A 16,785-nucleotide genomic window follows, 5' to 3' on the forward strand; every position below is an offset into this window, starting at 1 on the left:
TGGTCATTTTTATAACACAGCAGAATATAATTCACAAAGTACCAATATCAAATGCCTATTAGGCCTACTACAAGCAAAAAGCTTTACATTAGGAAATAGTTTTACACTTCATTCATACGCTCCAGTTTCTCAAGCACGAGATCGAAAAGTAATAGTGCGAAATTTTTACATGAATTTGGAATCGTCATATCCTTCCATAATTCAAGTGATTTCCCCGTTTCTTCTCCTTCCTAGTTCTAACAAACAGTCTTGTCATCACTAATTCTGTATTTATTCCTGCTAATGTCAAAGCTTATTCGCCAGTTAACTTCACTAAATTTGCCAGAATCACCAGTTCAGTTATCCTGTGATTATTCACCGGTTAGGCATTGTTACATGTTCGTACAACGCGTTTTTCGCGCTTCTTCCAGAATAGACCTTAAATAGGCTGCTAGCCAGAGACTGTACAACTGGCCCTTACTAGTATAGCGATCTGGCCAAACATTTTCTGTCAAAATTTCATTATCTTGGATACACTGTGTAGATAATACGTAATTTTTCTTGTTAATCGTTTGTTCGCACTCTGGTAGTCTGAATCTATGGATTTCGCTGGTAATCACAACAACGCTCATCATTCGCAAACCCAATCAACCACATAATCAGGCAGTGGTTGGCTTTCTTTCATCCGGCTATACTCTGCTCAGCTCGTATATCCCCTTTTGTCTGCAGGAAAGTTTATTTCTAGATGTGACCAGGATTCCACTGCCAGAGACAACACGTACACTATGCACGCATTCACTAATCAGCTTAGAATGTTTTCAACAATGTTCAAAAACCGAAGGGACACGTTTCAAAGTCATATGAATAATCGATAAGCCAACGTGCACCTGATGCTAGGCGCTTTGTGAAACAAGGCTTTTTCCTCAAGAACAGTAACTATTGCAAAGTTCAAGGCAAAGGTCCTGCTGAAAAGAAAGTCGCAGCGGTAGGACAATGGTAGTTCAGCAGCTTCGACATACAGAACTCTCAGCCAGACTAGTGTAAAAGAAGCCAGTGGCCAAACGGATGCCACAAAGGTGGATAGTGTTGAGACGGTATAAGAGGGACAGACGTGCAGACGCATAAACAAAGCACCCATAGTCTAGTTTTTAACGGACAAGCAACCAGTACAAACGGAGGAGGGTGGTTCAATATGCATCCCAGGAAGTACCATTGAGGACAGGTGGGACACTTAGGGACCACGTACATGGGAGGACCAAGAGAGTTTCCTACTGAACATGCGCCGTATGAATTTCATAGTTTAAACAAACGGAGGAGCATCAAGCCCAAGATAATGGGAGAAACCAACTGCACCGCCAGAAAGTCATACAAACAGTTTTGTCAGTGGAAAAACGAAAGCCATTATCGATGCTCCGTGAGTAAAGACGATCGAGACATCGCTGAGGTTGCTGCACAATAGGACAGGTCCATGGAGAACTGCAATAGATGGCAAAATTGTCAACGAAAAGGGAGCTGGTGATGGCCAACAGAAGACAGGCCATTATAGGGTTAATGGTGATAGCAAAGACGATGATGCTCAGGACGGAATCCTTAGGCACACAATTTCCCTGGATAAAGATGTCCAACAAGGCAGAACCCACATGCACCTTGAAAATTGGCTTTTAAAAATTCATCAAGGGAACGGGGTAGGCGGCCACGTGTAGAGAGTACAGAGGATACCAATTTTCCAGCATGTGTAGTAAGCCTTTCCAAATCAAAATACATGGCCACAGTCTGGGATCTCTGCAGAAGACCATTCATGACATGGGCAGACAAAGTGACAAGATTGTCAACTGCAGAATGGCGTGCTTCAAATACACACTGTGCAGTGGTTAGTAAAATGTGAGACTCGAGCCCCCATACTAGATAGGCATGAATCATATCTTCCACCACCTTGCAAACACACCTGGTGAGAGAGATGTGGCATTAGCTAGAAGGAAGGTGTTTGTCCTTACCAGGCTTAGATATGGGTATGGGTGTGACTGTGACTTCACACCAGTGTCCCAGAAACATGCCCTCTGCCCAGATGCAGCTGTACACATGAAGCAGAAAGTGCATGCCCACAACAGAAAGGTGCTGCAACATCTGAATGTGGACAGTGACTGGCCCTGGGGCAGAGGATTGGGGTGAACTGAGAGCATGATCTAGCTCCCTCATTATAAAGGCGGCGTTTTAGCACTCCGCTGCTCTTTTCTGATGGAGGGAGGCAGGGTGATAGTGGGAAGAGCTCAAAATTTCTGCAAAATGGTGCCCCAAGGTGACGGAGATAGCAATAGTGTCCATGATGACATAATTGCTACTGTCATGCTGGAAATTGGGGAATGGATCGTGGTCCCAGAGAGCTGTTGGAGGTTGGCCCACACGAAACATGAAGGAAGGGGTGGAACTGTTAAAAGAACTAGTGAATGTCCCAGCTAGCTTTTCTGCAATCCCGAAGAACACGACAACAGTGCATGCATCTGTTTATAATGAATGCAGTAGGATGATGGTTAAAAATGCGGAGAGCACATCTCTGAGCACAAATTGCATTGCGGCATGCCTCCACCAAGTGACTGGGACACGGTGTGGTAAAGAGGAAGTGTGAAGAATGGAACATTCTGCAGCAGTAAGGATAACATTTGTAATATATTCCACCTGGTCATCACAATTGGGAAAATCTTGCTCGTCTAAGGTCACCAGGGAGGAGGAGTAAAGCCACCAGTCAGCCTTAGTAAGCTGCCATTTGGGTGTGCATGCAGGTGGGGTACGAGACAGCAAATGGATAGCAAATAGGAAATGGTCGCTCGAGTGGGTGTCAGAAAGACCAGATCACTCGAGATGATGGGCAAGCTGGGCAGTGCAGAAGGATAGGTCCAAATGGGAATAAGTGTGAGAGGAGTCGGAAAGGAATGTGGGTGCTCCTGTGTTAAGGCAGAAGAGGTTAAGTTAATTAAGAAGGCCAGCCAAAAGGGCACCTGTCCAACAGGTTATGGGAGAACCCCAAATAGGATGGTGCACTGAGCATCAGAAATGGGTGAGGTAGCTGCCCAATAGGCTGGAGGAAGTCTGCCCTGGCGACATCGAATGACAGAAGGTTATAAGTGGTACAAAGGACAAAGGTCAGGTGAGGAAGGAGAAGGTACACTGCAATGGCTTGAAAACAGGTAGTCGGGGAGACAGGGCCACTATGAACATCATCCCATATGAGCAGCATGACTCCCCAATGAGATGGAATGCCAACCTCAGGGAAAAGGTCAAAATAGACTAGGAAGAAATGTGAAAATTCAAAGTGGTCGTGAGGACACAATTTTGTTTCCTGAAGGCAGAGTACAAGAGGCCACTGAAATTCTAAAAGCAGCTGTAAATCCTCTTTGTGGTATCAAAGGCTGCCAACTTTCCACTGCAGGAGAGAGATGATGAAAAAACGAAGGGCTGTCACCTCGGCGGCTGCCGAGGGCCAGCCTGTGAAAACTCGTAGCTACAGGGCACAGAGGATCCTGCTCCATGAGGTCCACAGAAGCATCGGCTTTCTTGTGCTGTTGATCTGTGGAGTCCAACATAGAAAAACAGTTGGTGTTGTGCACCAGCAACAAGGAGGCCGGCCAGGTGATGGTATCACGTGGTGACACCGTTGAAGAGGCTCTTCGAGTCAGCGAAGGAGAAGACTTTTTTGCCTTTGGTGGACTTCTGCAAGCCTTTCCAGTTAGCAGAGGAAGACTCAGATGTTTGTTGGCTGGAGGGACATAGCAAGCCTTCATGGGAGTACTCCTCCTGGCCTTTCCAGCCTGCTGGTTTTGTAGACATTGGCTTCGCCCATTGAGGTGAGAGTTTGATGGCTTGTTGTACAGCTGGATGAGGGGATGGCAACACACTACCTTGACACTGGGAGATTTCACAAGCTCAGAGCTGAATTTGAGGTCGCATGTCTGAGTGGCCATGTCCTTCATGGAGCGAGATGTAGCAAGAATAGAACTATTAAGTGCCAGATGGTAGAATGTAGGGTTTGCGGCTAGCCAATAACTTATGAGCAACTAGATACGGCACTTTCTCCTTTATCCGATCACCTGGACAACCCACTCATCAAGATACATGAGACAATCTCTGAAGGAGGCCATGCCGCCATTATGGTAGATACAGCAGGGAGAAGGAGGCAGGCAATTGCCCTCATGTGCATCCCTACTACAGGTTACACATTTGGCTCGCTGTTGACAAGACATTCTAGTGTGACAATGGTAGCAATGCATCAGGTTCAGAATGTATGGGCGAACTGAGATAATTTCATAGCCTGCTTTGATCTCGGACAGAAGTAGCACTCTATCAAAGATGAGAAAAAGAGTGTGTGTGGGCGCTAAGGAGGCATCGACATGTTTCATTACCTGATGGATGGCAATGACACTCTGGTCAGAGGGGTAGCATCGGATTTTGGTCTCTGTCAGACCATTGAGCAGCCTAGTGTAAATAACACCAAGGGAAGAAATCAGAGTTCTATTGACCTCGTCACAAACAGGATAGCTGTGGAGAAGTGAGGCAGCAACCAGTTGTTGTGCTTGAGAATCGAAAGTAGTCTCCAAAAGCAAACTGCCAATCTGTAAGCGAGAGCAGGATTTCACAGGGCTAGCAATTGCATCAACCTCTTTCTGAACAATAAACGGATTTACCGTTTCGAAGGACTGACCATCTTCAGTACATGAAACCACGAGGAACCATGGTACAGCTGGAAAGGTCTTTGAATCGTTAGCCTCATTCCATTTACGTTTTGTAGATACTGATTGTGGAAATGATTGGCTCATTGAAAGAAAATCCTCCATGATTGCCAGCGTCTCCGATGGTGCACTCTTTCCAGCTGAGGGCCCCGTTCGTTCACAAGGGTCGCACCCGGCTTAAGTGATTGGTCACACTTCCCAAACACCTGACAGAGGGATTAATTGACAATTTGGGAAGGTAGCAGCTCAGGCAATCACCCCTCCCTGGGCCTAATCGGCAATTTGGGAAGGTAGCAGCTCAGGCAATCACCCCTCCCTGGGCCTGGCCTGTACCAGGGGGTACATGAAAACCCTACCTATCGACCCGGGGCTGGGAATTATGCATTAACTGGTCACTCGCTACAGGGCAGACGCGTGGGCCAGCCTTCAAGAGCGCGCACAGAGGAATACGAGAAAGAGGAGCCAAAGTGGAGGAAGGATAGGAGAAAGGAAACAAAGGAAGGAAAAGGGAACGAAAAACAGTGGTGAGACTGTTCTTACGTCAGCAACAAACAATGCAGAACATTCCCAATAACACGCTAGACATATTCCCCAAAGGAGGGGAAGAAGAACAGCAAGAGGACAGACATGCATCACTGAAGGGAAAAGATGCTACAAAGGCTGGGGCCCCATGGTAGACAAGCATGAACCCGCGAAAGAGTGTCGAGCCCAATGGGAGAGGGGTTATTTTAGGAATGTCAAATTTTGCGATAACATTTTTATTTTTTAAGAGTTTTTGGGCGTGAGTTGTACTTTTATTTGCATTAAATAATAGTCAGAATCAATATTAGGCCCTTTCCTAACTTTGGAGTTAGAGTATAAAATTGCTACATGATCGATTTGAAATTCCCCAATAAATGTATTGGGAGCCTACCAAGTTTATTGTTTAGAGAGGTTCTTATTAAAATATGTTGACATGATTTCAAAGTTACAATGTTCGCACTTTTCAAGAAGTCTTTGGCCATTTTAGTTTGTCGATTTCTGTGCAGGAAATCCACACAGGTTTCTTATATTTTTTCTCTTTACCTAATTGAGCATTAAAATCAACCATTAAAATTTAAACATGGTTTGAGACAATGCTTTCTAATGTTTTCCAAGCTTCATTAACTTCAGGTTTTTTATGGTTATCCTCGCTGACTGGCATATGGGCATTAATTAAAGTATGTGCTTTATCTGCAGATTTAAGAGAAAGTGTCATTAATCTATTATTAATGGGTTTTACCTCCATTATTGAATTTAAAATATTTTTTGACTCTGCAAAAGCAACTCCCAGATGTTGTGTATTACTAAGTATTCTTTTTTCAGTTTTACTTTTAAAAAGACAATAATTACCAAAATCCATGGTGTTATTGTCTGTCATTCATGTTTCTTGAATTGCCAAAATTTGATCTTTTGTTCTTTTAATATATCTTCCTATTTATAAAGTTTACTTTGTTGCAAAAAATGTATTTGTTTTAGTTTTAAGTTTGCCAGAGGAATCTGACTTCCTCTGTTGAATCACAATGCATTTTAACCTGGCCACCCCAGAATCTGAAAGATCATTTGCCCCAGTAATCCTGGCAGTGTATTGACCACCTGGGGTAATATTGCGATTATCAAAATGCTCCATGGTGATTGTACCTGGTATCAGGTGGGTTTGAGTAGACTCACTGAGTGAACTCAGTGTGTTAAGACTGGGAGGGTTAGTTCCAGAGTATACATTTCAGCTGCACCACTGGTCAACAGACACTGACAGTATATAATAAAGTGTGTATCGAAAAGAATCATCCAATCTGGAATGTCTATTTTTCTGAAACTAATAAACATATACAATGAATTTTGTTTTTTGATGAATGGGAAACTCAAAGTTATTTTTCATAGGTGTTCAATATGGGGCTCCCTCGAGATGTAATGCATATGTCAATGTGGTATTCAAATTGTTTCAACATTGCAGCAAGCATGTCCCGAATTACAGCTTCCATAGCTGCTGTTACACGATGTCTCAATTCATTCATTGTTGTTGGTAATGGAGGCACAAAAATAGAGTCTTTTATAAATCCCCACAAGAAATAATCACATACAGTCAGGTTCGGTGACCTTTGAGGCCAGTAATGTAAGGCTGAATCATGGTCCAGAGTGAAAGATCCATCATTCAGTAATCCTTTGGTTTAAAAATTCCAGATGCCAAAGTGGCAGTGTCCCCTCCTGTTCATAAATGAAGTCGTTCAAATCAGTCTCCAACTGTGGGAAAACAAAGTTCTCAAGCCTATAGAGAGATGTGCTTCCTGGAACAGAATTCTCAGCAAAGAAAAATGGACCATACACCTTTTTCCGTGAAACTGTATAAAACACATTACATTTTGGAGAGTCCCTCTCATGTTGTAAAACTTCATGTGGTTGTTCCGCACTCCATATTCTCACATCATGACAGTTCACCTTCCCATGTAAATGGAATGTTGCCTCGTCACTAAACACTAAATGAGGAAGAAAAAAACTGTCATCCTCTATATTGCCAAGAACGAAATTACAGAACTCCACATGATGTTGTTTGTCACCTTCCCGAAGAGCTTGCAGCAGCTCAATTTTACATGGTTTCATGTGTAAACGTCGACGCAACACACACCAGAGCGTCGGGGCATGTTGAGCTCAAACTGATTTCCACGGACTCCCTGTGAAACTATAGTGGATGAGTTCAACGCCTGTGTCAGACACTCGGGGATGGCCCAGTGATTTGCCTTTACACAAACAACATGTTTCTTGGAATTGTTCATGCCATCATCTAATGCTCTGTACTGTAGGAGGATCCACACCATACCTAGTACAAAAATCTTGTTTAACAGTTTTTACTGATCCAAACTGTGCAAAATGTAGAATATAAACACTTTCTGTTGTCCCGACACTATTTTTACTAGACCTGAAGTGGGCGCACACTGTCGCTATCTAGCAGGTACCATGCAAAACTCAAGAGTTTGCTCTTTCCAAAATTATGTTGTTCACACACATATCTCAAACAACATATTAGTTACGATTTCTTTAAATCTGATGATTCTTTTTGATACTCCCTGTATAGTTTGGACAATTTCTAGTCACTGAGCATAACTTTCTCATTAGCAGTCTCACAATGTTGCCGTCTAATGGAGATTAAGCAAGAGTCTAAAATTACATGTACTGACAAGTACAAGATGTGTACAGTCCAGAAGAGTGGTCTAATATCATCCAGAAATCTGCCAAGAACAATCCATTTGCTGTCTGTAGTACGAAAAGGAGCATTTATTTCAATAAGACACTTGAAAGAAGCTATTGTCTTCAGAAAAAAGACTGCTGATTGTCTGGCTGTCAACCTAAGGAAGGCATGCAAGTGGAAAATAACTTCTGAATACTAATCACCTTGATTCCTTAGAGAGACATTCTGTAATGACACCTGGAACAAAGTAATTTTCAGGAAGTATGGGAGGCAATGCCCAGTTCTTACCTTTTGAACATATGATGGACATGGACTCATTGAAAAGAAGAAAGTCGCTGATGTCCTGTCACTTTTAGATTACATACCTCTTGTTAATTATGGATTTTTATAATCACTAAAAGTGACGCATTTGGATAAGTAACATCAGTGATGAGGCTTATGGTTGATAAAGTAGTTTCAAGTATTGAGCTATGCAGTTATGCCTTGCAGTAACTTGCGTAAATGTTCTCACATGATTATGTATTGTTACATTTTGTTGTTATACTCTGTTCATCATAATAGGAATAAACATGATGTAAACAACCACAAAAGCAAGAACTAATCAGAAGCCACAGTACACGTACTCTGGTGTTACAATCTTGGAAGTAGGTTCCACTTACGTATTACGTATCTTATTACTAAGTCACATTAAATGAAACTAAGATATTCTGTTATATTAACAGCCATCAATGTGTTTCTTAATCACGATTTAGCTATGTAGTTTTTATTTCAAAAACCGTGAACAATCACAGTCTCTGTACAGCTGTGCTCTGTCGCGCTGTTAATACTTTGAAAATGGCCGAAGTTGCTTCCTGCTCGGTAGTGAAACACATGTGGTTCACAGTTAAAAGTACTGACAAATAAGTTTTTTTCAGTGTTTTTCATAAATTTACAGGAAAAAAATGGCTTTGAAGTTTTCTGAGGGACTGTATTTGATACAGCTGAGATACAAACATACACTGGATGTATAGCGTAATCAGTAGTACAGCTGATTGGTAATCTTGTGCAGTTCATGGGTTGCTGGTTCAAGTCTCGCCTTGTCATTTTCTTTCTTTTTCCCCCTTCAACTTTAAATATCTACATTTTGTAATTGTAGAATTCATCATTTTTTATGAATAATGCACATCATTTTGTTTCTAATTACATATTGCATGCGAAATTAGTTTTAATTTCAAATATAAATTCTTGATTATTGATACTTTATGAAAGATAGTTAATAAAGGTTGCTTCAATTAAGAAAGCATAACAACTTAATTTTTTAAGACAAAAATGAAGAACCAAATATTTTCTATTTGGACTGTACATTGCTTGATACCCTAGACGCAGTCTCGCATGAACCAGAGCGGTAAGTGTTGTAGAAACATGAAAAACAATCATTTTCACAGCATTGAGCACACCATAAAACTGCTGCATTTTTATATTTGCCACTGCACTATTACCATATGAACCCAACAAAAATGACCTGGAGCCAAGTCAAGGGATTCGTCACAAAAAATACCACACTGTTAAGCAGCCAGAGGTACTGGAACTAACGGAAGCAGTTTTTTCACATCATTGCTGAATGCTGGTGGGATACAGAACACCACATCATAAAAGAAGAGGAGAAAATGTGATGCCTGGGTGGCTCTGTGCAGACTGTTGTTGATCGACTCATTATCAATGTCGCAGATGACAGTTCCAAAACTGAAATGTATTTCTCGGATTCGGCTATGGAAGGAGCTAAGAGATTACCAGATGACTGACTGTAACTGATGTCTTCAGTGGCTTCAGATTCAACAGTCTGGTATTTTCATTAATCTTGTTTGTAATTAAATTACTATGTTAGGAGAGAACGAGAGCATATTGTCACGTAAGAAGCGTTTGGTAGAGTTGGAGTTTTGCCAAATATTATTTCACTCTCTTCGAAAATGAAATGGCATTCAAAGCTATATTGTTTCTCTGCTCATCTATTACGTGTGCATTGCAATGCTCATGTCATTGCAGCTTAGTGGGGCCAGCTGGCTGGCAGGTGCTGTTCAAGTTAAATCTTCTGGTAAACCTGTTGTCCTGCATTATCTCTCATTCTATGTGCGTGTAAAACAGCATAAACTGTACCCTTATGATTGTACTCAACTGTACTGGTCACAGCTTGGCTTCCACTCCAAGTGAAACAAAATCCAATGACATTCAAACAAATGCAGAAGACTACATAGTGTAATGTTTACATCAGGTTTATTCTTATGATGAACACAGTATAGTGAATGTTAGATGAGTAACATAACTCATCTCCGCTACAGTAATGTATTTACTTTTCTATATTTCATGTGGTATTCTCTGTTTCTTCTTCTTTTTATGCCTGTATGTAACAATACAGATGTTAAAAGCCATCCAGAACAAAATGGATGTTAGAATAAAATTATTCAGATTTTTGGCTCTATCAAAAACTTTAATCCTCTGTATCTCTAAACTCTTGCTTTGGCACTTACCCAGCAGCTCAATTTTGTAAAGTCCAGTTTGGAATAACAACAATCTGAAAAGACTGACACACACACACACACACACACACATACATACACACACACACAGAGAGAGAGAGAGAGAGAGAGAGAGAGAGAGAGAGAGAGAGAGAGAGAGAGAGAGAGATTGGAGGCCTGACTGTCTGTGGTGAGCAGCTACATATTCTTTCCATATTATTGCTTCACAATTTTTTTATAATTTTCTCATTTGAATTTCCTTCAGCACAATATTTTTAGGAAGCCATTTTCAAGACTGCATACAGAAACTACTGTTTAACATCGTTACACTTTACAGTACACTTGAAATGCTAATTTTTGCCTATTCTGCATTGTCCGACCCTATTTCATGATCTATAAATTTTTTCTGTTGCTATTACTATCCCATTTTGATATTTTTATTATTATGCTTAGCTGAAATCCCTCTGAAATTGCCTCTGTCTAGGTTCATCCAATAATATGGTACAGAAAGAACAGTGGTATGGGTGACAAAGTTCAAAATTAGTTGCACTCAACAGAAATGAATCAAATATTATTTTAAAACATCTACCACACTATGTTTCCAGTTCAAGAGTTACATTGAGTTTTTTAATGCATTAAATATGCTGGTAAGTTAATGAAACCTGTTTATGGGTTGTTGCACTTTTCTTATTTGATACATAAATGTTACATCTATAAAGAAGTGCTTGTAGTAACTTTTGATATGGTGAACTTTTATTAGGTATCCCATCACACGTTGCTTTTTCCCCTATACTACTGTGTGGATCATAAGATGCTGTAATCATAATGTAATATCTGGTGTGATGTAGGTTGCTAATATACAAGGGGACAAAATTAACAAATTGCTAATAATGAAAAAAAAATATTATTTTGCTTTTTCCCGATCTTAAGTGTACTGCTGTGTAAAAAAGTATTACACCAAAACTTTTCATTTTTATTGGCACAACTTCATGAGCTGTGGTCCATGTCTATTATATCTTTTACATATTCTGAAGCAGAGACATTATTCCATTGTTGTGTGTACTGGTTGTAGTAAAAAAACTTGGTTTCATTCTCACCCCTAACACCTTTTTTATGCACCCACTCTTTCTTTTGATTCTTTCTTTGCACTTCACGAATGTAAAACTTAATGCTCCTAAACTGCAGTTCACTTACGACAGAATAAAAATAAAAATTTTTTACTCTTCTCTTACCCCGTTTCCCACAAATTTATAAATTTTTGTGCCCGAGAGACTTAACTACTTACCTGTGCCTAAGAACATCTGCTTGTCACAGTAATCACAAGTTGTCATCACTTTAAATGCTTTTGTGAAGCGATGTGCAATCATGTGACCCATTCCACGTGAAACTGTGGGTGTCCTTGGAGACTTTGGAACTTGAAGTGTTGCTGAGGGGAAAAAGAAAAACAAGTCAAACAATCAACTAATATAACACAGTCTGAGGAGAGTAATTAAAATGTGGGTTCTGCTACTGATAAGCATCTACGAAAAAATTCAATAAAGTATTACAATATTAAGGAAAGGACAGACTGCTACTCACCATATAGCAGAGATGCTGAGTCGCAAACAGGCACAACAAAAGGATTATCAAACAAGTAAGCTACTGGGCAAATGGGGTTTGTCAGAATTATAACACACGCGCACGCGCACAAACGTGTGTGCATGTGCTCACTCTAACGCAACTCCCAGGCACATAACCACAGTCTCTGCCAAGGCCAGACTGCGAGCAGCAGCACATGATGGGAGAAGCAATTTGGATGGTGGCGGTAACGAGGAAGCTGAGGAGCAGGGGGGGGGGGGGGGGGGGGGGGCTATAGCAGGGTAGGGTTAGGGGACAGTTAAGTACTGCTTGTGGGAACACTACCTTTGTGACACAGTACCACCTAGGACTGGATCAAATGAATCACATTCTCAGTCAGACTTTTGGCTACCCCTTGTTGTGTCTTGGAATGAGGAACGTCCTACCTACTATCCTTCCCAACCCTCCTACAGTGGTATTCTGCCATCCACCAAACCTACACAATATCCTCATCCATCCCTAGACAACCCCTGCTCCCAACCTCTTGCCTCATGGTTCATATCCATGCAACAGACCTACACGCAAGACCTGTTCCATACATCCTACCACCACCACCACCACCACCACCACCACCACCACCAACTCCAGTCTGGTCACAAGCATCACCTATCCCTCAGAGGTAGGGCTAACTGTGAAACCAGTCATGTGATCTATGAGCTAAACTGCAACCACTGTACTGCGTTCTACATGGTCATGACAACCAACAAGCTGTGGCCAACAAACAGCTGTACCACCTAATGGCTGAGCATGCTGTCCAACACAACATTCCTCATTTTAATGACTTCTTCACAGCCTGTGCCATCTCCATCCTTCCTACCAACACCAGCTTTTTTGAATTGCACACATGGGAACTCTCCACGCAGGATATTCCACGTCACTGTAATCCTCCAAGCCTCATCCTTTATTAGTCATCATCCTACACCCACCTAACCCCATTCCAGTACTACACAGCCCTCTATTCCACCAACACACCCACAGTCGTTTTACTTCTTTTCCATTGCCCCCATTCTCCGTCTAACCTCCTAACTGTAGTTAACTGCTCTACCCTCCCTCTATCTCAGCCCTCATGCTTCCCCTACCCTGCTATCCCTCCCCCACCCTGCTACAGCCTTCTCCTTACCCCACCACCTAGATTGATTCTCCCATCAAGCACAGCTGCTCACAGTCTGGCCTCAGCAGCCAGAGACTGCAGCTGTGTGTGCAAGTTGAGTTTGCGTTTGTGTGTGTGCATGTGTTGTCTAATTCTGACAAAGGGTGTTTTGTCTGAAAGCTTACTTGCTTGACAGTCTTTTTCTTGTGCCTGTCTGCAGCTCAACATCTCCTTTACATGGTGAGTAGCAATATCCTTTTAGAATACTGTCATTATTTCATCCTGGATTTTCAATCATTTGATATAATAAAATATGATGCAAAAACATGATGCATATAAAGCTGCCAACAAAGGTGTATGACTGAAAGTGGAGGTGTGTAGTTTTGTATGAAACATGAATGGGAGCCAACAACAAGACAGAACCCCAAAAACTCCAATACAAAAATGTTGATAACCTACAACTTATTTCCTTCAACTCTTGGAACATTATGTTGTATCTTCATGAGTGGAACAGAACAGAACAGCTGACAAGCTGTAAATAATAAAAGGAAACTCAACAATGGAGACAAAGGAAAGTTGACAAACCAAGACAAAACATTAAAATGCAACAGAAATACAAAACTACAAGAAATTTACAAAAAGACAATAATTCAGATAAACTGTAAAAAAGCAATTAAAAAACAATCCATTCTTCAGTTCCCGATACAACAGTAGCGTTGCAGATCGATGAAACAAAAAGTAAAAACAAAAATTTGAAACGGGGGGGGGGGGGGGGGGGGGGGGGGGGGCAAGAAGAATAAAAAGGAGATAATGGGTAATGAGTTGAGTGACAAAAAGTGTACTCATTATCACACACTTGCTTGATGTCCAGATCAAGAAGATTTAACAAGCACTGTAATGGCAATGACAAGAAAAACTGGTGTTTATGGCAAATTGGCTAACTTAGATGCTTGTAGTCAGGACATTTTGCGCTGTTTGGTATCCCATCTGCAACTCAAATGTTTCACAAATGTGAAATTATGATATTCACAAAAGTAAAACATAACCTATTACAAAAACTGGTTGTGGAACACAATCTGCTTATAACTCTCAACAGTTATGATAATTATCAATTCAAAGTGAGGAAGTCATGGGATAACAACAGCCTCTGTTATAAGCAGTTAATGAATATTGTCTGTCTATTCTGTTTTCTACTCTCATAATTCTATGAAAATCCTTTGAGTAAAGTTATCAGTACGGTCATAAATCATAAACTAAACACTTAGTGAACAATTATCTTCTATGCACAGCAATTATTTGTTTCTTTTGCAACCTGAAAGTTAGTGTATGATACTAAAATGATGGAAAATACCCTTATTGGAGGGGTCATCAGGCAATGCTGGACTAGGTGGAGCTCTTGAGGGGCTGCCAAGCTGGGGCGAGCTGTTTTCTTGGCCAATTAGATCACTACTGCAGTTGGGTCCTGGCTCTGTTGGCAACCGACCCCGGCGCATCAGCCTACCACCTGTTCCTGGAATATGCTCATTGCTGTAAAGAATAAGAAAATTCCACATGACATCACCACAGTTAAATATCAATATTTTTATCTCATCAAATGATGTAACATGTAGAAACAACAGGTCTGGCAATTTTGTGAGGCTCCAAGTAAGTTCAAAACAAGGCAAATAGTAATTTACTTATGCAAATCATATAATACTTTATCACTCATATACCATTTTGTTTCCACTATTATAAATTAAATTTTGATTAACATATTGCCCATAAACATAGGATCAATGTGTTAGCCATAACACAATAATGTCACACACTGCAAAAGGTGTAAGACAATTATATAGTTTTGTCCCACTTTAAATAATGACTTTCCTTAAAAAATGAGCGATTTTCAAATAATTATAATAATTACAGTTCCAACCTCCTATAAAGTTTTCATTACTCATTCATTTTATAGCTAACTTTGCACATAGTTTGTATCATTTTTACATCATTTTATCAATATTTTCAGGTCATTTTAATGATAAATTTCCAGTTATTTTGAGTCATAATAATCCAGGTCCTCTGCAGTTACAGATCCTTTTTCATATTTGTGAATAAGAGTCAGTGTTACAACACTTATTTCACTTTGGTAACCAGTGCAACACTTAAACCTGAATAAAAATATGTGACTACGCACAGTAATAAGTATTACTACTATACAACCATCTGGAGAGTGACAGTTCATTTTATAAGTATACCATTCACCGTTCCTGAACCAACAACATAATCAGGCAATTTCTGTAGGTAATAATGCAAGTTACCTTGCACCACTGCTGTCTCCTCCATCCACCCGATTTGCCAGCTGAGACTCATGGCTCTTTGACTTGGTTAGGGGATACGCTTCAGGCAGGAGTCCAGTCTGGTGCTTTTTGCGTGGTGGTGGTGTTGTTGGAAACTTCACACGTTCACCTGCTACAGACAACAAGATTCCAGCTATAATCAGAGTGGGACAAATTATGGTGAATACTTCTGGCTGAAGAACATGGACACAAGGTAAACTACATTGGCAATAGAACTGATTTGCAAAATTTAATCCTTTGTCACTATCATATTAAATGGACAATTTAAAATACCGCTACTTTTATCCAAAAAGCTATGAAATAGTGCCTTCCCAATGGAATGAAAATAGCAATGCACGAAAGTATATTTAACGTGTGACATGTAAAATAAGAACTGCTATTGTTAACAGAATTACAGCTGCCCATTGCTCTGCCATACAGCGACCTTGTCATTCTATATCTTACGATGTAGAAGATGCTCTGCATGTCAACTCATCTGGCACTTCTGTGCTCAGATTTACGTGGACTTACGATGAGAGAGAACACACACTTCACATTCATAATATATCATCATCTCAGCTAAATACTTTTATCAAAAAGGTAGCTTCCTTGTTTGATTTTGTTGCACTGTTAACATTCTGCTGTTAAGTCCTTACAGGCATCCTTTGTTGTATGTTAATGACAACAGATTATACAAGACCAACTACCTGTAGCATCATCATAGTTTGACATTAATTACCTGTAGTGCCGCTACATAGTTTTTAGTGGAATTTCTAAGGATGCCACTGAATTGCTGCAGTAGCAACTGTGTGCTGGTAAGAGCAGTATGGTGACCTGGACTTTACAATAACACAGACACAAAAGGGATTGTGAGATGGACAAGCCGTGCTTGGTGAAACTTCCAGTGTGCAGCAGCAGTGGCCAGAGTGGCTGAACGATGTCGCTACACCAGGTATGGTTTGGTACAGAGAGAAAGGAAATAGAGTGCATGGTTTTTCCATGAGTAGTCAAGTGTAATTTCTATAAGGCCTAATGAAGCAAATAAGTAAAATTAATGTGCACACACGGGATGACACAGAGTGATGAGGCAAACAAAGTATTGTTACAAGAAGTCAAGCAATAGGCAGATGATGTTTTCTTGAGGAGTTTAGCAGCAGTAATGTCTACGAGAGTGTGCACTGGAGAGCCTAGAGTTCTCCATGCTGCATTTAGGCTAGCAATAGAATCGGAGGAGACTGATGGCATAACAGGGGAAAGAGATCGGAGAAACATGTAAGCAGCAAATATAAGATGTTTTAGTTGTGAGCAAACAGGGCATGTGCAGAGGCAGTGCAGCCAGCCATGGAGTAGTAGTGCTGGTGGTATGAATTAT

The 16,785-nt window shown here is 40.8% G+C and overlaps 1 protein-coding gene across 1 annotated transcript in view; it reads right to left on the reverse strand.

Moving 5' to 3' along the window:
- LOC124624822 (kinase suppressor of Ras 2) overlaps positions 1-16,785 on the reverse strand; it is a 173,689-nt gene that overhangs the window by 118,370 nt on the left and 38,534 nt on the right. The window contains exons 5-7 of the mRNA XM_047149163.1: positions 15,396-15,546; positions 14,453-14,628; positions 11,680-11,820 (exon numbers count right to left, since the gene is read on the reverse strand). Coding sequence (XP_047005119.1) covers positions 11,680-11,820; positions 14,453-14,628; positions 15,396-15,546 — 468 coding nt within the window. The remainder of the gene's footprint in view (positions 1-11,679; positions 11,821-14,452; positions 14,629-15,395; positions 15,547-16,785) is intronic.

This window comes from Schistocerca americana, chromosome 1, assembly GCF_021461395.2.
Source record: "Schistocerca americana isolate TAMUIC-IGC-003095 chromosome 1, iqSchAmer2.1, whole genome shotgun sequence".
In the NCBI taxonomy this organism is placed as follows: Eukaryota; Metazoa; Arthropoda; class Insecta; order Orthoptera; family Acrididae; genus Schistocerca; species Schistocerca americana.